Here is a 22,800-nt window from a genome sequence, read left to right on the forward strand (position 1 = left end):
AAGAAAAATGGAACGCATAGGGTCTATTGGGAAGATGGACTCCTGTACACTGAGGCCAGAGACCCCAAACCTGGTGCCACTAGGAGAGTGGTAGTGCCTCAGCTGTTCAGAGGGTTCATCCTAACATTGGCCCATGACATTCCCCTTGCTGGACATTTGGGACAAACCAAGACGTGGGAGAGGTTAGTCAACCACTTCTACTGGCCCAATATGTCCAACATGGTTAAGGAGTTTTGCCTCTCCTGCCCCACCTGTCAAGCCAGTGGTAAGACAGGTGGGCATCCAAAGGCCCCCCTCATTCCACTTCCAGTGGTGGGGGTTCCCTTTGAAAGAGTGGGTGTGGACATAGTTGGTCCACTGGAACCTCCCACAGCCTCAGGAAATATGTATATCCTGGTAGTAGTGGATCATGCTACCAGGTATCCTGAAGCTATTCCCCTTAGGTCGACTACTGCCCCTGCAGTAGCCAAGGCCCTCATTGGTATCTTTACCAGAGTGGGTTTCCCTAAGGAGGTGGTGTCTGACAGAGGTACCAACTTCATGTCAGCATACCTAAAGCACATGTGGAATGAGTGTGGAGTGACTTATAAATTCACTACACCATACCATCCACAAACTAATGGCTTGGTTGAGAGATTCAACAAGACATTAAAAGGCATGATCATGGGGCTCCCAGAAAAGCTCAAAAGGAGATGGGATGTCCTCATGCCATGTCTGCTTTTCGCTTACAGGGAGGTGCCACAGAAGGGAGTAGGATTCTCACCCTTTGAACTTCTGTTTGGTCATCCTGTAAGGGGACCACTTGCCCTTGTTAAAGAAGGCTGGGAGAGACCTCTCCATGAGCCTAAACAGGACATAGTGGACTATGTACTTGGCCTTCGCTCTAGAATGGCAGAGTACATGGAAAAGGCAACCAAAAACCTTGAGGCCAGCCAACAGCTCCAGAAGTTTTGGTATGACCAAAAGGCTGCACTGGTTGAGTTCCAACCAGGGCAGAAAGTCTGGGTTCTGGAGCCTGTGGCTCCCAGGGCACTCCAGGACAAATGGAGTGGCCCTTACCCAGTACTAGAGAGGAAGAGTCAGGTCACCTACTTGGTGGACCTGGGCACAAGCAGGAGCCCCAAGAGGGTGATCCATGTAAACCGCCTTAAGCTCTTCCAAGACAGGGCTGATGTCAATCTGTTGATGGTAACAGATGAGGATCAGGAGGCAGAGAGTGAACCTCTCCCTGATCTTCTGTCATCAGACCCAAAAGATGGTACAGTAGATGGAGTGATCTACTCAGACACCCTCTCTGGCCAACAGCAAGCTGATTGTAGGAGAGTCCTACAACAGTTTCCTGAACTCTTCTCCTTAACCCCTGGTCAGACACACCTGTGTACCCATGATGTGGACACAGGAGACAGCATGCCTGTCAAGAACAAAATCTTTAGACAGTCTGACCATGTTAAGGAAAGCATCAAGGTGGAAGTCCACAAGATGCTGGAATTGGGAGTAATTGAGCGCTCTGACAGCCCCTGGGCTAGCCCAGTGGTCTTAGTCCCCAAACCTCACACCAAAGATGGAAAGAAAGAGATGAGGTTTTGTGTGGACTACAGAGGGCTCAATTCTGTCACCAAGACAGATGCCCATCCAATTCCAAGAGCTGATGAGCTCATTGATAAATTAGGTGCTGCCAAATTTCTAAGTACCTTTGACTTGACAGCAGGGTACTGGCAAATAAAAATGGCACCTGGAGCCAAAGAAAAGACAGCATTCTCCACACCTGATGGGCATTATCAGTTTACTGTTATGCCCTTTGGTTTAAAGAATGCCCCTGCCACCTTCCAAAGGTTGGTGAATCAAGTCCTTGCTGGCTTGGAGTCCTTTAGCACAGCTTATCTTGATGATATTGCTGTCTTTAGCTCCACCTGGCAGGATCACCTGGTCCACCTGAGGAAGGTTTTGAAGGCTCTGCAATCTGCAGGCCTCTCTATCAAGGCATCCAAATGCCAGATAGGGCAGGGAACTGTGGTTTACTTGGGACACCTTGTAGGTGGAGGCCAAGTTCAGCCACTCCAACCCAAGATCCAGACTATTCTGGACTGGGTAGCTCCAAAAACCCAGACTCAAGTCAGGGCATTCCTTGGCTTGACTGGGTATTACAGGAGGTTTGTGAAGGGATATGGATCCATTGTGACAGCCCTCACTGAACTCACCTCCAAGAAAATGCCCAAGAAAGTAAACTGGACTGTGGAATGCCAACAGGCCTTTGACACCCTGAAACAGGCAATGTGCTCAGCACCAGTTCTAAAAGCTCCAGATTATTCTAAGCAGTTCATTGTGCAGACTGATGCCTCTGAACATGGGATAGGGGCAGTTTTGTCCCAAACAAATGATGATGGCCTTGACCAGCCTGTTGCTTTCATTAGCAGGAGGTTACTCCCCAGGGAGCAGCGTTGGAGTGCCATTGAGAGGGAGGCCTTTGCTGTGGTTTGGTCCCTGAAGAAGCTGAGACCATACCTCTTTGGGACTCACTTCCTAGTTCAAAGTGACCACAGACCTCTCAAATGGCTGATGCAAATGAAAGGTGAAAATCCTAAACTGTTGAGGTGGTCCATCTCCCTACAGGGAATGGACTTTATAGTGGAACACAGACCTGGGACTGCCCATGCCAATGCAGATGGCCTTTCCAGGTTCTTCCACTTAGAAAATGAAGACTCTCTTGGGAAAGGTTAGTCTCATCCTCTTTCGTTTGGGGGGGGGTTGTGTAAGGAAATGCCTCCTTGGCATGGTTGCCCCCTGACTTTTTGCCTTTGCTGATGCTATGTTTACAATTGAAAGTGTGCTGAGGCCTGCTAACCAGGCCCCAGCACCAGTGTTCTTTCCCTAACCTGTACTTTTGTATCCACAATTGGCAGACCCTGGCATCCAGATAAGTCCCTTGTAACTGGTACTTCTAGTACCAAGGGCCCTGATGCCAAGGAAGGTCTCTAAGGGCTGCAGCATGTCTTATGCCACCCTGGAGACCTCTCACTCAGCACAGACACACTGCTTGCCAGCTTGTGTGTGCTAGTGAGGACAAAACGAGTAAGTCGACATAGCACTCCCCTCAGGGTGCCATGCCAGCCTCTCACTGCCTATGCAGTATAGGTAAGACACCCCTCTAGCAGGCCTTACAGCCCTAAGGCAGGGTGCACTATACCATAGGTGAGGGTACCAGTGCATGAGCATGGTACCCCTACAGTGTCTAAATAAAACCTTAGACATTGTAAGTGCAGGGTAGCCATAAGAGTATATGGTCTGGGAGTCTGTCAAACACGAACTCCACAGCACCATAATGGCTACACTGAAAACTGGGAAGTTTGGTATCAAACTTCTCAGCACAATAAATGCACACTGATGCCAGTGTACATTTTATTGTAAAATACACCACAGAGGGCACCTTAGAGGTGCCCCCTGAAACTTAACCGACTATCTGTGTAGGCTGACTAGTTTTAGCAGCCTGCCACAAACCGAGACATGTTGCTGGCCCCATGGGGAGAGTGCCTTTGTCACTCTGAGGCCAGTAACAAAGCCTGCACTGGGTGGAGATGCTAACACCTCTCCCAGGCAGGAATTGTCACACCTGGCGGTGAGCCTCAAAGGCTCACCTCCTTTGTGCCAACCCAGCAGGACACTCCAGCTAGTGGAGTTGCCCGCCCCCTCCGGCCAGGCCCCACTTTTGGCGGCAAGGCCGGAGAAAATAATGAGAATAACAAGGAGGAGTCACTGGCCAGTCAGGACAGCCCCTAAGGTGTCCTGAGCTGAGGTGACTCTAACTTTTAGAAATCCTCCATCTTGCAGATGGAGGATTCCCCCAATAGGGTTAGGATTGTGACCCCCTCCCCTTGGGAGGAGGCACAAAGAGGGTGTACCCACCCTCAGGGCTAGTAGCCATTGGCTACTAACCCCCCAGACCTAAACACGCCCTTAAATTTAGTATTTAAGGGCTACCCTGAACCCTAGAAAATTAGATTCCTGCAACTACAAGAAGAAGGACTGCCCAGCTGAAAACCCCTGCAGCGGAAGACCAGAAGACGACAACTGCCTTGGCTCCAGAAACTCACCGGCCTGTCTCCTGCCTTCCAAAGATCCTGCTCCAGCGACGCCTTCCAAAGGGACCAGCGACCTCGACATCCTCTGAGGACTGCCCCTGCTTCGAAAAGACAAGAAACTCCCGAGGACAGCGGACCTGCTCCAAGAAAGGCTGCAACTTTGTTTCCAGCAGCTTTAAAGAACCCTGCAAGCTCCCCGCAAGAAGCGTGAGACTTGCAACACTGCACCCGGCGACCCTGACTCGGCTGGTGGAGACCCGACACCTCAGGAGGGACCCCAGGACTACTCTGATACTGTGAGTACCAAAACCTGTCCCCCCTGAGCCCCCACAGCGCCGCCTGCAGAGGGAATCCCGAGGCTTCCCCTGACCGCGACTCTTTGAACCTAAAGTCCCGACGCCTGGGAGAGACCCTGCACCCGCAGCCCCCAGGACCTGAAGGACCGGACCTTCACTGGAGAAGTGACCCCCAGGAGTCCCTCTCCCTTGCCCAAGTGGAGGTTTCCCCGAGGAATCCCCCCCTTGCCTGCCTGCAGCGCTGAAGAGATCCCGAGATCTCTCATAGACTAACATTGCGAACCCGACGCTGGTTTTCTACACTGCACCCGGCCGCCCCCGCGCTGCTGAGGGTGAAATTTCTGTGTGGGCTTGTGTCCCCCCCGGTGCCCTACAAAACCCCTCTGGTCTGCCCTCCGAAGACGCGGGTACTTACCTGCAAGCAGACCGGAACCGGGGCACCCCCTTCTCTCCATTCTAGCCTATGTGTTTTGGGCACCACTTTGAACTCTGCACCTGACCGGCCCTGAGCTGCTGGTGTGGTGACTTTGGGGTTGCTCTGAACCCCCAACGGTGGGCTACCTTGGACCAAGAACTGAACCCTGTAAGTGTCCTACTTACCTGGTAAAACTAACAAAAACTTACCTCCCCCAGGAACTGTGAAAATTGCACTAAGTGTCCACTTTTAAAACCGCTATTTGTCAATAACTGGAAAAGTATACATGCAATTTTTATGATTTGAAGTTCCTAAAGTACTTACCTGCAATACCTTTCGAACAAGATATTACATGTTAAATTTGAACCTGTGGTTCTTAAAATAAACTAAGAAAAGATATTTTTCTATACAAAAACCTATTGGCTGGATTTGTCTCTGAGTGTGTGTACCTCATTTATTGTCTATGTGTATGTACAACAAATGCTTAACACTACTCCTTGGATAAGCCTACTGCTCGACCACACTACCACAAAATAGAGCATTAGTATTATCTATTTTTACCACTATTTTACCTCTAAGGGGAACCCTTGGACTCTGTGCATGCTATTCCTTACTTTGAAATAGCACATACAGAGCCAACTTCCTACACCAGGGCACTCCAGCTAGTGGAGATCCCCGCCCCCTGGACACAGCCCCCACTTTTGGCGGCAAGTCCAGGAGAGATAATGAGAAAAACAAGGGGGAGTCACTGGCCAGTCAGGACAGCCCCTAAGGTGTCCTGAGCTGAGGTGACTCTGACTTTTAGAAATCCTCCATCTTGTAGAAGGAGGATTCCCCCAATAGGGATAGGAATGTGACCCCCTCCCCTTGGCAGGAGGCACAAAGAAGGTGGCCATTGGCCACTAACCCCCCAGACCTAAACACGCCCTTAAATTTAGTATTTAAGGGCTTCCCTGAACCTAAGAATTTAGATTCCTGAAACTACAAGAAGAAGAAGACTGCTGAGCTGAAAAACCCCTGCAGAGGAAGAACAGAAGACCTCAACTGCTTTGGCCCCAGTCCTACCGGCCTGTCTCCTGCCTTCCAAAGAACCCTGCTCCAGCGACGCTTTCCAAGGGACCAGCGACCTCTGAATCCTCTGAGGACTGCCCTGCTTCAAGAAAGACAAGAAACTCCCGAGGACAGCGGCACTGCTCCAAAAGAACTGCAACTTTGTTTCAAGGAGCAGATTTAAAGACCCCTGCAACTCCCCGCAAGAAGCGCGAGACTTGCAACACTGCACCCGGCGACCCCGACTCGACTGGTGGAGAACCAACACCTCAGGGAGGACCCTCCGGCGACTCCGAGACCGTGAGTAACCAAAGTTGTCCCCCCTGAGCCCCCAAAGCGACGCCTGCAGAGGGAATCCCGAGGCTCCCCCTGACCGCGACTGCCTGAACTCCATTTCCCGACGGCTGGAAAAGACCCTGCACCCGCAGCCCCCAGCACCTAAAGGAACGGAACTCCTGTGCAGGAGTGACCCCCAGGAGGCCCTCTCCCTTGCCCAGGTGGTGGCTACCCCGAGGAGCCCCCCCCCCTTGCCTGCCTGCACCGCTGAAGAGATCCCTTGGTCTCTCATTGAAAACCATTGAAAACCCGACGCGTGTTTGCCCACTGGACCCGTCCGCCCCGCGCTGCTGAGGGTGTACTTTTTGTGCTGACTTGTGTCCCCCCCCGGTGCCCTACAAAACCCCCCTGGTCTGCCCTCCGAAGACGCGGCTACTTACCTGCTGGCAGACTGGAACCGGGGCACCCCCTTCTCTCCATTGAAGCCTATGTGTTTTGGGCACCTCTTTGACCTCTGCACCTGACCGGCCCTGAGCTGCTGGTGTGGTAACTTTGGGGTTGCTCTGAACCCCCAACGGTGGGCTACCTTGGACCAAAAACTGAAACCTGTAAGTGACTTACTTACCTGTGAAACCTAACAATACTTTACCTCCCCCAGGAACTGTGAAAATTGCACTAAGTGTCCACTTTTAAAACAGCTTATTGTGTTTTATGTAAAAAGTATATATGCTACTGTAATTATTCAAAGTTCCTAAAGTACTTACCTGCAATACCTTTCAAATGAGATATTACATGTAGAATTTGAACCTGTGGTTCTTAAAATAAACTAAGAAAAGATTTTTCTATAACAAAACCTATTGGCTGGATTTGTCTCGGAGTGTGTGTTCCTCATTTATTGCCTGTGTGTATGTACAACAAATGCTTAACACTACTCCTTTGATAAGCCTACTGCTCGACCACACTACCACAAAATAGAGCATTGGTATTATCTCTTTTTGCCACTATCTTACCTCTAAGGGGAACCCTTGGACTCTGTGCATACTATTCCTTACTTTGAAATAGTGCATACAGAGCCAACTTCCTACAGGCAACTTAATCGCCCTTCATTCAAACAGACCGATATGCAGGTGTTGCTCTTCTAGACACTAGAGGCCTCAGACCTCTAGTTTCCCCTTAAAAAAACATCCCAGCCTTGTTTGGAGGCATCCAGTACCAATGTGGCCAGAACTAGAAGATGGACTTTGTTGCAACATCCTGGGCAGTAAACAGTGATGTCCAACAGATCTCCCCTATGCTGAATCCACCGCCTTCCGAGGCCTTCATGTGCCAGTGTGCATATGTGACCAGGGGATGCAAGAAGCCAGCATAGTTTGACGTAGAACCATCATGACCAGAACCTCGCAAAATATCAAGATCATATCCTGAATGTTCAGGGGAAAAGCTTGAAGTGATTATGTATTCAGGCCAGCCCAATGAGCATGGGGTGTGGAGAGGGCTCCAGGTGAGATTCAGGCACACTGGTGGAAACGTTTAGGTCGAACACCAGTGAAGCAGTCTGCAGGTGGCAGGGCACCAAATCCAGTGACTTTGTATTCAGTCAGTCAGTCGACCAGGAATACCAGGATATGTGGCCTTCTGAGATGAGCCGCAACCACCACCACCATTATCATCACCGCCTTCTTGAAAACAAACCATGCAGGAGGTCCACGAACTGATAGCGTGCGACATCCACTACGAATCACTGTTCCCTCCTTTGCAACTGCAGAATTGGTATGTGGAAATACTCATCCTGTAGGTCCAGAGACAGCATCCATTCTCCTACTTCCAGTACCAAAAGCACTTGAGCCAAGGACAGTATCTTGAATATTTCCTTGCGTACAAAGGGATTCAAGACCATGAGGCCCAGAATATAATGCAGACCACAATTCTACTAGGGAACCAGCACAACTGCTCTTTTGCAGGAGACTCTTCAACTCTTCTTTAAAGAGGCAAATGTGTCTTGGTGGGATATGGGGCAGGGTCTGTTAGAAGGGTAGTGTACACTTCCTTACCACAATTTAAAAAACCCACTGGTCCGAAGTAATGACCTTCTTTGTGTGTGAAATGGAAGACACAGACTGCCACAGAATCCTAGTAGTTCAACATGTTGGAACTAGAGATGCATCTGGGAATGAAAGTGGAGGAGGAGATGGGTGGTGTAAGCAAGTTGTAGCCTTTCCTATAGACTCCGAACTGCTTATACAGAGGGTTTTGTTTTGGTTGAGGCCAATTACGTCAGATTTGAGAAGCTCCATAAAGATAGGTTGCAAATGCTCCAGCAGGTTTGGTACCACCATGTTGGTCATATTCCATAGGCCCTGGCAAAAAAGCCCCAAGAGATAGATATAGATATATATATATATAGATAAATATAGAGATATATATATATATGGAAAATGTCACTTCCCAGTGTACATCTGTTCGTGGCATTAGTCGCTGCAGATTCACATGCTGTGCACATCCCGCCATCTGGTGTTGGGCTCGGAGTGTTACAAGTTGTTTTTCTTCGAAGAAGTCTTTTCGAGTCACGAGACCGAGGGACTCCTCCCATTTCGGCTCCATTGCGCATGGGCGTCGACTCCATCTTAGATTGTTTTCCCCCGCAGAGGGTGAGGTAGGAGTTGTGTATGCTAGTAATAGTGCCCATGCAATGGAGTAATGTACATAATGTAGTTTAAAGTAATATATTTACAAATATACAGATGTTCAAGATCAACTTCTAAACGGCTACAGGCTCCCGGGGAGGCAGGTGGGAGCATGTGAATCTGCAGCGACTAATGCCACGAACAGATGTACACTGGGTAAGTGACATTTTAAGTTCGATGGCATGTGTAGCTGCAGGTACACATGCTGTGCCTAGACTAGTAAGCAGTTATCTCCCCAAAAGCGGTGGTTCAGCCTGTAGGAGTTGAAGCAATGTTCGTAGTACTGCTTGGCCTACTGTGGCTTGTTGTGCTGTTAGCATATCTACACAGTAGTGTTTGGTAAATGTATGAGGCGTAGACCATGTAGCTGCCTTACATATTTCGGTCATTGGAATATTTCCTAGAAAGTTCATTGTTGGACCTTTCTTTCTAGTTGAGTGTGCCTTTGGTGTAATAGGCAGATCTATTTTTGCTTTAAGATAACAGGTTTGAATGCACTTAACTATCCATCTAGCAATGCCTTGTTTAGAAATTGGATTTCCTGTATGAGGTTTTTGGAAAGCAATAAATAATTGTTTTGTTTTCCGAATTAGTTTTGTTCTGTCAATGTAGAACATTAACGCTCTTTTGATGTCTAATGTATGTAGTGCTCTTTCAGCTACATAGCTCCATGTTAAGTATTGCATTTCACAAGAGTGCATGGGCTCAAAAGGTGGACCCATGAGTCGTGTTAAGACAATGTTGAGGTTTCATGAAGGAACTGGTGGTGTTCTTGGTGGTATAATTCTCGTTAGACCTTCCATAAATGCTTTTGTGACTGGTATCCTAAATAGAGAAGTTGAGTGCGTAATTTGCAGGTAAGCTGAAATTGCTGTAAGATGTATCTTAATGGAAGAAAAAGCTAGCTTTGACTTTTGCAAATGTAGGAAGTATCCTACGATGTCTTTGGCAGATGCGTGTAAGGGTTGAATTTGATTATTATGGCAGTAATAAACAAATCTTTTCCACTTATTTGCATAGCAATGTCTAGTGGTAGGTTTCCTAGCTTGTTTTATGACCTCCATACATTCATGTGTAAGGTCTAAGTGTCCGAACTCTAGGACTTCAGGAGCCAGATTGTTAGATTCAGCGATGCTGGATTTGGGTGTCTGATCTGTTGTTTGTGTTGCGTTAACAGATCTGGTATGTTTGGTAGTTTGACATGGGGCACTACTGAAAGGTCTAGTAGTGTTGTGTACCAAGGTTGTCTTGCCCATGTTGGTGCTATTAGTATGAGTTTGAGTTTGTTTTGACTCAACTTGTTTACTAGATATGGAAGGAGTGGGAGAGGGGGAAAAGCGTAAGCAAATATCCCTGACCAACTCATCCATAACGCATTGCCCTGAGACTGATCTTGTGGGTACCTCGATGCGAAGTTTTGGCATTTTGCGTTTTCCTTTGTTGCAAATAGATCTATTTGTGGTGTTCCCCAACTCTGGAAGTAAGTATTTAGTATTTGGGGGTGAATCTCCCATTCGTGGATCTGTTGGTGATCCCGAGAGAGATTGTCTGCTAACTGATTCTGAATTTCTGGAATAAATTGTGCTATTAGGCGAATGTGGTTGTGAATCTCCCAATGCCATATTCTTTGTGCCAGGAGACACAACTGTGTTGAGTGTGTCCCTCCCTGTTTGTTTAGGTAATACATCATTGTCATGTTGTCTGTTTTGACAAGAATGTGTTTGTGGCTTATTATGGGTTGAAATGCTTTCAGCGCTAGAAATACTGCCAATAGTTCTAAGTGATTTATGTGAAACTGTTTTTGGTGAGTGTCCCATTGTCCTTGGATGCTGTATTGATTGAGGTGTGCTCCCCACCCTATCATGGAGGCACCTGTCATTATTACATATTGTGGCACTGGGTCTTGGAAAGGCCGCCCTTTGTTTAAATTTATACTGTTCCACCATTGAAGCGAGGTGTATGTTTGGCGGTCTACCAACACCAGATCTAGAAGTTGACCCTGTGCCTGTGACCACTGTGATGCTAGGCACTGTTGTAAGGGCTGCATGTGCAACCTTGCGTTTGGGACAATGGCTATGCATGAGGACATCATGCCTAGGAGTTTCATCACCATTTTGACTTGTATTTTTTGTTTTGGATACATGGCCTGTATTACATTGTGAAATGCCTGAACCCTTTGTGGACTTGGAGTGGCAATCCCTTTTGCTGTGTTGATTGTCACCCCTAAGTATTGCTGTGTTTGACACGGTATAAGGTGTGACTTTGTGTAGTTGAATGAGAAACCTAGTTTGTGGAGGGTTTCTATGACATACTTTGTGTGTTCTGAACATTTTTCTAGCGTGTTGGTTTTGATTAACCAATCGTCTAGGTACGGGAACACATGTATTTGCTGCCCTCTGATATGTGCAGCTACGACTGCCAGGCACTTTGTAAAAACTCTTGGCGCAGTTGTTATTCCGAATGGCAACACCTTGAATTGGTAATGTATCCCCTGGAATACAAACCTTAAGTACTTTCTGTGTGAAGGATGTTTCGGTATATTGAAATATGCATCCTTTAGGTCTAGTGCTGTCATGTAGGCTTGTTGTTTGAGTAGTGGAATTACGTCTTGTAATGTCACCATGTGAAAGTGATCTGATTTGATGTAGGTATTTAATGTTCGGAGATCTAATATAGGTCTCAGAGTTTTGTCTTTTTTGGGTATGAGAAAGTACAGAGAGTAAACTCCTGTTCCTTTCTGGTGTTTTGGTACTACTTCTATTGCTTCTTTTAGTAGCAATGCCTGAACCTCTAGTCCTAGAAGATCTATATGTTGTTTTGACATATTGTGTGTTTTCGGTGGGACGTTTGGAGGGAATTTGAGAAATTCTATGCAATAACCATGCTGGATGTAGGAAGTTGGCTCTGTATGTGCTATTTCAAAGTAAGGAATAGCATGCACAGAGTCCAAGGGTTCCCCTTAGAGGTAAAATAGTGGTAAAAATAGATAATACTAATGCTCTATTTTGTGGTAGTGTGGTCGAGCAGTAGGCTTATCCAAGGAGTAGTGTTAAGCATTTGTTGTACATACACATAGACAATAAATGAGGTACACACACTCAGACAAATCCAGCCAATAGGTTTTGTTATAGAAAAATATATTTTCTTAGTTTATTTTAGGAACCACAGGTTCAAATTTAACATGTAATATCTTGTTTGAAAGGTATTGCAGGTAAGTACATTAGGAACGTTGAATCATTTCAATTGCATGTACACTTTTCAAGTTATTCACAAATAGCTATTTTAAAAGTGGACACTTAGTGCAATTTTCACAGTTCCTGGGGGAGGTAAGTATTTGTTAGTTTTACCAGGTAAGTAAGACACTTACAGGGTTCAGTTCTTGGTCCAAGGTAGCCCACCGTTGGGGGTTCAGAGCAACCCCAAAGTTACCACACCAGCAGCTCAGGGCCGGTCAGGTGCAGAGTTCAAAGTGGTGCCCAAAATGCATAGGCTTCAATGGAGAGAAGGGGGTGCCCCGGTTCCGGTCTGCTTGCAGGTAAGTACCCGCGTCTTCGGAGGGCAGACCAGGGGGGTTTTGTAGGGCACCGGGGGGGGACACAAGCCCACACAGAAATTTCACCCTCAGCGGCGCGGGGGCGGCCGGGTGCAGTGTAAGAACAAGCGTCGGGTTCGCAATGTTAGTCAATGAGAGATCAAGGGATCTCTTCAGCGCTGCAGGCAGGCAAGGGGGGGCTTCCTCAGGGAAACCTCCACTTGGGCAAGGGAGAGGGACTCCTGGGGGTCACTTCTGCAGTGAAAGTCGGGTCCTTCAGGTCCTGGGGGCTGCGGGTGCAGGGTCTTTTCCAGGCGTCGGGACTTAGGTTTCAGAGAGTCGCGGTCAGGGGAAGCCTCGGGATTCCCTTTGCAGGCGGCGCTGTGGGGGCTCAGGGGGGACAGGTTTTGGTACTCACAGTCGTAGAGTAGTCCGGGGGTCCTCCCTGAGGTGTTGGTTCTCCACCAGCCGAGTCGGGGTCGCCGGGTGCAGTGTTGCAAGTCTCACGCTTCTTGCGGGGAGTTGCAGGGTTCTTTAAAGCTGCTTCTTGAAACAAAGTTGCAGTCTTTTTGGAGCAGGTCCGCTGTCCTCGGGAGTTTCTTGTCGTCGTCGAAGCAGGGCAGTCCTCAGAGGATTCAGAGGTCGCTGGTCCCTTTGGAAGGCGTCGCTGGAGCAGAGTTCTTTGGAAGGCAGGAGACAGGCCGGTGAGTTTCTGGAGCCAAGGCAGTTGTTGTCTTCTGGTCTTCCTCTGCAGGGGTTTTCAGCTAGGCAGTCCTTCTTCTTGTAGTTGCAGGAATCTAATTTTCTAGGGTTCAGGGTAGCCCTTAAATACTAAATTTAAGGGCGTGTTTAGGTCTGGGGGGTTAGTAGCCAATGGCTACTAGCCCTGAGGGTGGGTACACCCTCTTTGTGCCTCCTCCCAAGGGGAGGGGGTCACAATCCTAACCCTATTGGGGGAATCCTCCATCTGCAAGATGGAGGATTTCTAAAAGTTAGAGTCACCTCAGCTCAGGACACCTTAGGGGCTGTCCTGACTGGCCAGTGACTCCTCCTTGTTGCTTTCTTTGTTCCCTCCAGCCTTGCCGCCAAAAGTGGGGGCCGTGGCCGGAGGGGGCGGGCAACTCCACTAAGCTGGAGTGCCCTGCTGGGCTGTGACAAAGGGGTGAGCCTTTGAGGCTCACCGCCAGGTGTCACAGCTCCTGCCTGGGGGAGGTGTTAGCATCTCCACCCAGTGCAGGCTTTGTTACTGGCCTCAGAGTGACAAAGGCACTCTCCCCATGGGGCCAGCAACATGTCTCTAGTGTGGCAGGCTGCTGGAACTAGTCAGCCTACACAGACAGTCGGTTAAGTTTCAGGGGGCACCTCTAAGGTGCCCTCTGGGGTGTATTTTGCAATAAAATGTACACTGGCATCAGTGTGCATTTATTGTGCTGAGAAGTTTGATACCAAACTTCCCAGTGTTCAGTGTAGCCATTATGGTGCTGTGGAGTTCGTGTTTGACAAACTCCCAGACCATATACTCTTATGGCTACCCTGCACTTACAATGTCTAAGGTTTTGTTTAGACACTGTAGGGGTACCATTGCTCATGCACTGGTACCCTCACCTATGGTATAGTGCACCCTGCCTTAGGGCTGTAAGGCCTGCTAGAGGGGTGACTGACCTATACTTGCATAGGCAGTGAGAGGCTGGCATGGCACCCTGAGGGGAGTGCCATGTCGACTTACTCGTTTTGTTCTCACTAGCACACACAAGCTGGCAAGCAGTGTGTCTGTGCTGAGGGAGAGGTCTCCAGGGTGGCATAAGACATGCTGCAGCCCTTAGAGACCTTCCTTGGCATCAGGGCCCTTGGTACTAGAAGTACCAGTTACAAGGGACTTATCTGGATGCCAGGGTCTGCCAATTGTGGATACAAAAGTACAGGTTAGGGAAAGAACACTGGTGCTGGGGCCTGGTTAGCAGGCCTCAGCACACTTTCAATTGTAAACATAGCATCAGCAAAGGCAAAAAGTCAGGGGGCAACCATGCCAAGGAGGCATTTCCTTACACTGGATAATTGCTAGGACCCAAGTGTCTGTTGTTATTTCCTCCCAATGTTTGTAAAATGTGGTTAGTCTCCCCCCCACAGATGTTATGTGTTGGGGATGTGTGACTTGGAAGTCACTGTTTGTTTTGAGGAGTTTTGGGACTTTGGAACTTTCCTCTATTCTTTTGGAATTGTCCCCCTCTATATTGTCCCCGAAAACTTCCCCGCTGATACTGGCTCTGGTAAGTGGGTCTTGTCTGTGAGGTTGTGGGTTCTGTGCTTTGTCCTCGAAACCCCCCTCTAAACTGTGTTTTTCGAAATGTGCCTCTGCCCTGTGGGGAGTAGAGTGCGCCCATGGCTTTGGCCGTGTCAGTGTCTTTTTTAAGTTTTTCGATCGCAGTGTCCACCTCCGGCCCAAACAACTGCTGTCCGTTGAATGTATGTCTCCTTATTGTTACTGCTGCGTTGACAGTTCTAGCAGCTGTGTCTGCAGCATCCATTGCTGACCGCATCTGATTGTTGGAGATACTCTGTCCTTCTTCTACTACTTGCTGCGCTCTTTTTTGGAACTCTTTGGGCAAATGTTCTATAAAGTGTTGCATTTCGTCACAATGGGCCCTATCGTATCTGGCCAACAAAGCCTGTGAATTGGCAATACGCCACTGGTTTGCTGCCTGTGCCGCCACCCTTTTGCCTGCTGCGTCGAATTTTCTACTTTCTTTATCTGGCGGTGGTGCATCTCCTGAAGTATGTGAGTTCGCTCTTTTACGCGCAGCCCCTACTACAACTGAGTCCGGTGTTAGCTGTTGTGTGATGTACACGGGGTCTGTTGGTGGCGGTTTATATTTTTTCTCCACTCTTGGAGTAATGGTCCTTCCTTTTACAGGCTCTTCAAACACTGGTTTGGAGTGTTTTAGCATTCCGGGTAGCATAGGAAGACTTTGATACTGGCTGTGCGTGGACGACAGTGTGTTAAAAAGAAAGTCGTCTTCAATGGGCTCAGCATGCAGGCTGACATTATGAAATGCCCCTGCTCTCGACACCACCTGTGCATAGGCTGTACTATCCTCTGGTGGCGACGGTCTAGCTGGATAACATTCAGGACTATTATCGGACACTGGTGCGTCATAAAGGTCCCATGCGTCAGGGTCATCTTGACTCATTCCTGTATGAGTTGGGGATTGCATCATTGGTGGAGTGGCTACCGGTGATGGTTGCGGAGAGCATTGTGGAGACGGTGGCGGGGTTACTTGTTCGCCACCTTTGCCTGTGGCTGCTTGTCTTTTTCCTGAAAGGCAAGTTTGCGTTTCATTTTAATCGGAGGGAGAGTACTGATCTTCCCTGTTTCTTTTTGGATATGGAGCCTTCTTTGTGTATAGTCTGGCTCTATTGTTTCCAATTCCTGTCCAAATCTATGTGTCTTCATTTGTGTGGACAGTCCTTGTTCCTCAGTGTAGGAACTCGTTTTCGGTTCCGAGGCCGGATGTTTCGGTATCAGAACCTTATCGGCTGCTTTTTTCGGTTCCGACGAAACCTTCTTTACTTTCGGCGTCATGGTCTCTCGGTGCCGACCCATTTCGGTGCCGCTATCTCGGTGCCGAACCTGCTCGGAGCCACTATCTCGAGCCCGAGATTGCTGTGTGGCGGTATCTCGACCGGAGTCGGATGACTTCGCCCCCAGCGTGCCCTTTTTCGGTGCCGATGATCGGTCACCTATTTTTCAGGTTAAGCCATGGCCTGTTGGCGGTGGCGTCCCCTGGGCTTTAGTGTTTTTTTCGTGAGTTTTTTTGTTTCGACGTCTTACTCACGGTTTTCGGCGTTTCTTCGGGATCGATCTCATCCGAGTCCGATTCATGGATGGAGAATGTTTCTTCCTCCTCCTCGAAACGCTCTTGTCCTGTCGGCGCCGACGCCATTTGCAGTCTCCTTGCTCTTCGGTTTCTTAGTGTCTTCCTGGACCGAAACGCTCGACAGGCTTCACAAGTATCTTCCTTGTGTTCCGGCGACAAACACAAGTTACAGACCAGATGCTGATCTGTATATGGATACTTGTTATGGCATTTTGGACAGAAGCGGAATGGGGTCCGTTCCATCAGCCTTGAAGAGACACGTGGCCGGGCCGACCAGGCCCCGACGGGGGATCGAAAAAACCCCAAAGGGCCACCGGAGCTCTTCAAAAGTCGGTGTCGATCTGTTGTAACTAACCCGATACCGAACGCAAACAATACCGATGATTTTTCCGAGATTCTAACTAACTTTCCGACCCGAAACACGGAGCGAAAAGGAACACGTCCGAACCCGATGGCGGAAAAAAAACAATCTAAGATTGAGTCGACGCCCATGCGCAATGGAGCCGAAATGGGAGGAGTCCCTCGGTCTCGTGACTCGAAAAGACTTCTTCGAAGAAAAACAACTTGTAACACTCCGAGCCCAACACCAGATGGCGGGATGTGCACAGCATGTGTATCTGCAGCTACACATGCCATCGAATATATATATATATATATATATATATATATACACACACACACACATACACATACACACACACACACAAAGCATCCAACCCATGACTGCCACAGAAAGTGTGGATTTTTTTAGTTTGCTAAAATTGGGTCAAGGAGGGCATCACTCAAAGGGAGTGAGGGCTCCGAAGCCTGAGTGAATGGCTAAAGAACCTCTAAGTATGTTCGCCTTGGTCTTTACTGACTGCAAGGTAAACTCAAGCACCTGTGTCGCTTTTCTGATGAAGTGATAAGAGGACCTCTGGTGGCAGTGCTGGTAGGTCAGGGGCATTCGTCGGGGTCGGAGCACACGCAATAAGTGAAGTGCTCAAAGTGAAAAATGTATGGCCTACCTGAACAAGTAGTTTACGGTGGGGTAGGTCTAAAATAGCCCGGAGTTGGGGGCGATTTGCCTCTGGTCTGGCTAGTGCCGGGGGGGTTTTCCCTTGTAGTCACACTCACTCCAAATGGAATACCGTGGGGGGTACCTAGATGCCGGAGCCAGGCCCTGACGAATGCCCCTGACCTACCAGCACTTTGCGAGGGGAGAAACATGTTGGTCATACGTATTCCTTTTTAGACTCCAAGAGACATTATCCTCTAACGAGCCTTTTTCCCCCCTTGTTCTTAGCCTTACCAGCATGCACCCTCATTAAAACTAGCAGTAGCAATTGGTGACTTGCTTGGTAATTTTATTTTTCACCCCATCTGGATCTCTGTAATTATCCAGTCAGTCTAATTTCAGCATTCCCTCTGGTTCTTTTAACCAAGAGGTTGAGTCCGCCCAAGCAGTATCATCTTACTTGGGTGGGGCTAGGTGGTCAAATGATGAAGCAAGACACTATTATGTGTGTGAGACCACCTAGTCCGTAAGGGAACTCCCCCCTCCACCTGTAGAACAACACAGCACCCCCATGCTTGGACATTTTCCAACCATGACTTCCCCGCTTCAGAATCTAAAGCAATTCTAACACTGTACGCTGAGGGAATATCGACCCAGTCCTACCCTCAGTTCCTACTACCCCACACCTTTAGTGATGATATAGTTTCCTTTGGGAGGTGGTGTGGGTGAGCAACACTCCCAGCGCTCTCCTTTTGTGTGTTATTATATAAAAACAAGGAGGAGTCACCCACCAGTCAGGACAGCCCCTAAGGTGTCCTGAGCTGAGGTGTCCCTTGCCTTAAGAAAACCTCTATCTTGGTTTTGGCGGATTCCCCCAATAGGAATAGAGATGTGCCCCCCTCCCATCAGGGAGGAGGCACAAAGAGGGTGTAGCCACCCTCCAGGACGGTAGCCATTGGCTACTGCCCTCCTGACCTAAACACACCCCTAAATTGAGTATTTAGGGGTGACCCCGAACCCAGGAAATCATATTCCTGCAACCTACAAGAAGGACTGCTGACCTGAAAGCCCCGCAGAGATGACGTAGACAACTGACTTGGCCCCAGCCCTACCGGCCTGTTTCCAGACTCAAAGAACCTGCACAGCGACGCATCCAGTGGGACCAGCGACCTCGGAGGACTCAGAGGACTGACCTGCACCTAAAGGACCAAGAACCTCCTGAGGACAGCGGCTTTTGTCCAGAAACAGCAACAAAATTGCAACAAAGAAGCAACTTTAAAGAGACTCTCACTTCCAGCCAGAAGCGTGAGCCTTCACACTTCTCACCCGACGCCCCCGGCTCGAGTTTGGAGAAACCAGCACTGCAGAGAGGACTTCCAGGTGACTCCAATGACGTGGACACCCTGAGTCAACCTCCCTGCACCCCCACAGCGACGCATGCAGAGAGGATCCAGAGGCTCCTTCTGACCGCGAATGCCTAATAATAAAGGAACCTGACACTTGGACCAAGCACTGCTCCCGCAGCCCCCAGGACCGAGAGGAACCACCTACCAGTGCAGAAGTGACCAGCAGGCGGCCCTCATCCTAGCCCAGTCAGTGGCTGGCCGGAGAAGCCCCCTTGTGCCAGCCTGCATCGCCAGAGTGACCCTGCGGGTCCCTCCATGGTTTTCTACGACAAACTCGACACCTACTTTGTACACGGCACTCGGCCACCCCTGTACCACTGAGGGTGTGTTTTGTGTGCACGTGTAAAAACCCTCCCGCCCACCAAGTGCTCTACAAACCCCCCCTGGTCTGCTCCCCGAGGACATAGGTACTTACCTTCTAGCAGACTGGAACCGGAGCACCCCTGTTCTCCATAGGTGCATATGAGTTTTCGGCCCTCCTTTGACCTCTGCACCCGACCAGCCCTGTGTTGCTGGTGCTGTGGATTTGGGGTTGCCTTGAACACCCAACGGTGGGCTGCCTATGCCCAGGAGACTGACTGTGTAAGTGCTTTACTTACCTGAAAAACTAACGTTTACCTACCTCCCCCAGGAACTGCTGATTTTTGCAGCGTCCACTTTTAAAATAGCTATTTGCCATTTTAACCAAAACTGTGTGTACTATTGTTTTAAATCAAAGTTCTATACTTACCTGTGAGACGTAATTTGCATTTTATTCACATTTGAATATTGTGGTTCTAAAAATAAATTAAGAAAATATATTTTTCTATATAAAAACCTTTTGGCCTGAAGTCTGTGTGTGTTCCTCATTTATTGCATGTGTGTGCACAACAAAAGCTTAACACTACCCTCTGATAAGCCTACTACTCAACCACACTACCACAAAATAGAGCATTAGTATTATCTAATTTTGCCACTATCAACCTCTAAGGAGAACCCTTGTACTCTGTGCACACTATCTCTCACTTTGAGATAGTATATACAGAGCCAACTTCCTACAACATAATTTAAAAGGCGTTAAATGATCGTCTCTATCACAAATACAACCAAGAACCAGTGCTACACCCTGCCAAAAACATCTATGCTGCAGAACACTGAATGCTTTGCTTATCAATCATGGAAATATTATGCAAGGCCAAATTACTTTCAAATGAAAGCTTTATGCTTGATCTTCACTGGTTTCTCTTCAAACAGCTGTTCTGCCGGGTAGAGGTTTCCACTATTTTTCTAAAGTCTATCTCCCTTTATCTACTATGCTTTCTCTACAATTTTCAGCATCAGACCTGCCTGAATTCCACAGCCACTGAACAAGACGTTCAGCAGCATGAATCTGTTACAGATCACATAAATGCTGTAAACACACACAGTGCTAAGGATTTACATGGAGTCACCATTTTTTTACCACTGCTGTTTTAAAAGAGCCACCAGTTGGTAAAGAAAAGGACAAAAGACTTCTCCAGTTTAATAATATGCACAAGAATTACAAGCTTGTATGTACAACATCCTACCCACTGTTTCCCCAGGCTTTCGCTGTTCTATGCAGAACAATTTGTATGTGTTTTACTCATTTTATCCTGAATTGTTCCATGTAAAAGAAAGCTTTAATATCTTGTAATAAGATGCAAGGTTTAAAAAAAAAAAATAAAAAAAAAAACCACAACATTATATAAAGTGACCAGCAAAGACGCTCGAATCACACACCTTTCCCCCTGAAGCGGTCTTAATGTGCTACTGCTGATATGCTTTCAGGATTTGAATATACAATATAGCATTTGTTAAAAAAATAAAAATAAAAAAAAACGTATACAAACCAAGAATAAAATTATTTTTTTCACACAATATCTTAAAGATTATGCTGTACATCTATCAATACCTATGCCATAACAGAAACTGCTGATGGTTATTTCTTCTGTAAAGGGAATTTTTGTCTCACCGGATTGAAGCCTGCAGTAACACACAACAACCTGTTGATGGATTAACTAGTTGAGCTATACTATGGAACTAAAAAAAAAGTCACAGGATTACGAAGCGTAAAAGACTGTGGGTGAAAGCTGAACGTGAAGGAATGATAGAAGAGCGCAAGGAATCCTGTAAAATTTCACAGAAGAAAGCTCTTTCGGAGGACCGAAAGTATTGCTTTCATTACCCTCAACAACTGGGAACATGGCCATTACAACCACATCGGTCAGCATTAGACCAGTATAAACAATCCACTCAACTCTCCCAACAAAAAGGAGGTGTTTCAGCGATCCCTCTAGAAATAAGGTATACCACAAGATCAGAGAACCCAGGGAAACGACTCGTACTAGACCAACACTAGAAATTAATATTGCACTTGGGTCCAGTCTGGTATATACTGATCTGCTACATTGAGGAATAGCCAATTAATACTCAAAGAATCAGCCATTCTTAACTCTTCCAATTTTTTAACAGCTGTCCTTCAAATAACGGTGGGCAACACAAAGGTAAACAGTACCCAAAACAATCACCTAGACATGAAACTTTTTCCACTATCATGCAAACTTCAGTTACTGGCTTCAATTGCAAAATAGCTGTATTTAAGGCAGCATTTGGGGGGTGAGAGGTTAAGAGAGTTGGAAGAAACAAACATTTTAAGATGATAACAATTGTATTAATTAAAAAGTATATATTTCCACACAAAACAAACAACTCACCTTAGCAGCCGTGTCTGTTGTCTCTTGCGGATGGATGGATTTGGTTCAAATATGTGGGGCCTTTTTCTCTTCTTTCCTGTGGCCACAGCAGCAGCTGCAGCCATCCCAACAGGTCCTGCAATTGAAGAGAAACTTAATAATCCATTCAAAGACAAGAACAAGACGATCTATCCGTTAAGCCTATGTTCAAGGATGACAAATTCTGAAGTAGCCTGCTCGTCAATGATAACACATTCAATTTCCAATACTTTAACTGACAAAAAGGAATATTGGGTCACTAAACAAGAAGTCAAACTCACCATTCTTTCTGCAGCCTCAACGACTCAGTCGTCTTAAACAGATCAGATATTTGCCTACGTACAGTCACAAAAATGAGGGCAAAGTAAATACGGCATTCCAGTTTTTTTTGATAATTTGTGTACTCTTTTTTTTAATCCGAGACCATATAGAGGCATACAATTTTACGAAAGCTACATGGGTTTCAGACCTTCCTCAGAGAAATTCAGGAAGGATGGACCCCTTTTCATCGCCCTAGTCAGATGTTACACATGAAATTAGAAAAGGTTCTCAGGTGGAAATGTCCCATTTGAGACGTCTTGAAGTGAGGTGTCAAATTATGGGTCTGATTATGTTGGGACTTAAATTATAAAAAAAACAGATGATGGATGGAATGCGGACCAAATCAAATATTCACCCCCAAGTCACGGATCTGGGTTTAATCCATCTGTTTTTTTGCTCGCCTTACTATTCCGGTTTGGACCCAGCCATATGCTAAGGGAACAGTCAGCCCAAACTGGCAGGCCTGGTCCTCCCTGGACCAAAAACAAGCATCCTGGTATCACCCCTCATTAACCAGGCTACCTTGAATCTGGTGGCAGAGCAAGCACAGGACACACAACTGGGCATACCCTTCTGTAGGAAGTTAGCTTTGTATATACTATCTAAAAAGTAAGAGATAGTGTGCACAGAGTCCAATGGTTCCCCTTAGAGGTAAAATAGTGGCAAAATTAGATAATGGTAATGCTCTATTTTCTGGTAGTGTGGTCGAGCAGTAGGCTTATCAGAGGGTAGTGTTAAGCATTTGTTGTACACACACAGTCAATAAATGAGGAACACACACTCAAAGACTTAACCCCAGGCCAATAGTTTTTATACAGAAAAATATATTTTCTTAATTTATTTGTAGAACCACAAGTTCAAGATTTGGAGTAAATACATAAAATACAAGGTACTCCACACAGGTAAGTTAGGAACTTTGAATTAGAGCAGTAACATACAGTTTTTGTTAAAATGGCAATAAGCTGTTTTCAAAATGGACACACTGCACAAATCAACAGTTCCTGGGGGATGTAAGTAATGGTTAGTTTGTCAGGTAAGTAAAGCACTTACAAGTACAAGTAACTGGGAACAGGCAGCCCACCGCAGAGGGTTCAAGGCAACCCCAAAAATACCACACCAGCAGCACAGGGCCGGTCAGGT

At 47.3% G+C, this 22,800-nt stretch overlaps 1 protein-coding gene across 5 annotated transcripts in view; it reads right to left on the reverse strand.

The window, feature by feature from the left end:
• NRF1 (nuclear respiratory factor 1) overlaps window positions 1-22,800 on the reverse strand; it is a 667,443-nt gene that overhangs the window by 535,393 nt on the left and 109,250 nt on the right. For all 5 annotated transcript variants that reach the window (XM_069229342.1, XM_069229339.1, XM_069229343.1 and 2 more), the window contains exon 3: window positions 21,322-21,436. In XM_069229342.1, the coding sequence (XP_069085443.1) occupies window positions 21,322-21,436 (115 nt within the window). The remainder of the gene's footprint in view (window positions 1-21,321; window positions 21,437-22,800) is intronic.

The sequence above is a fragment of the Pleurodeles waltl genome, chromosome 4_1 (assembly GCF_031143425.1).
Source record: "Pleurodeles waltl isolate 20211129_DDA chromosome 4_1, aPleWal1.hap1.20221129, whole genome shotgun sequence".
NCBI lineage: Eukaryota > Metazoa > Chordata > Amphibia > Caudata > Salamandridae > Pleurodeles > Pleurodeles waltl.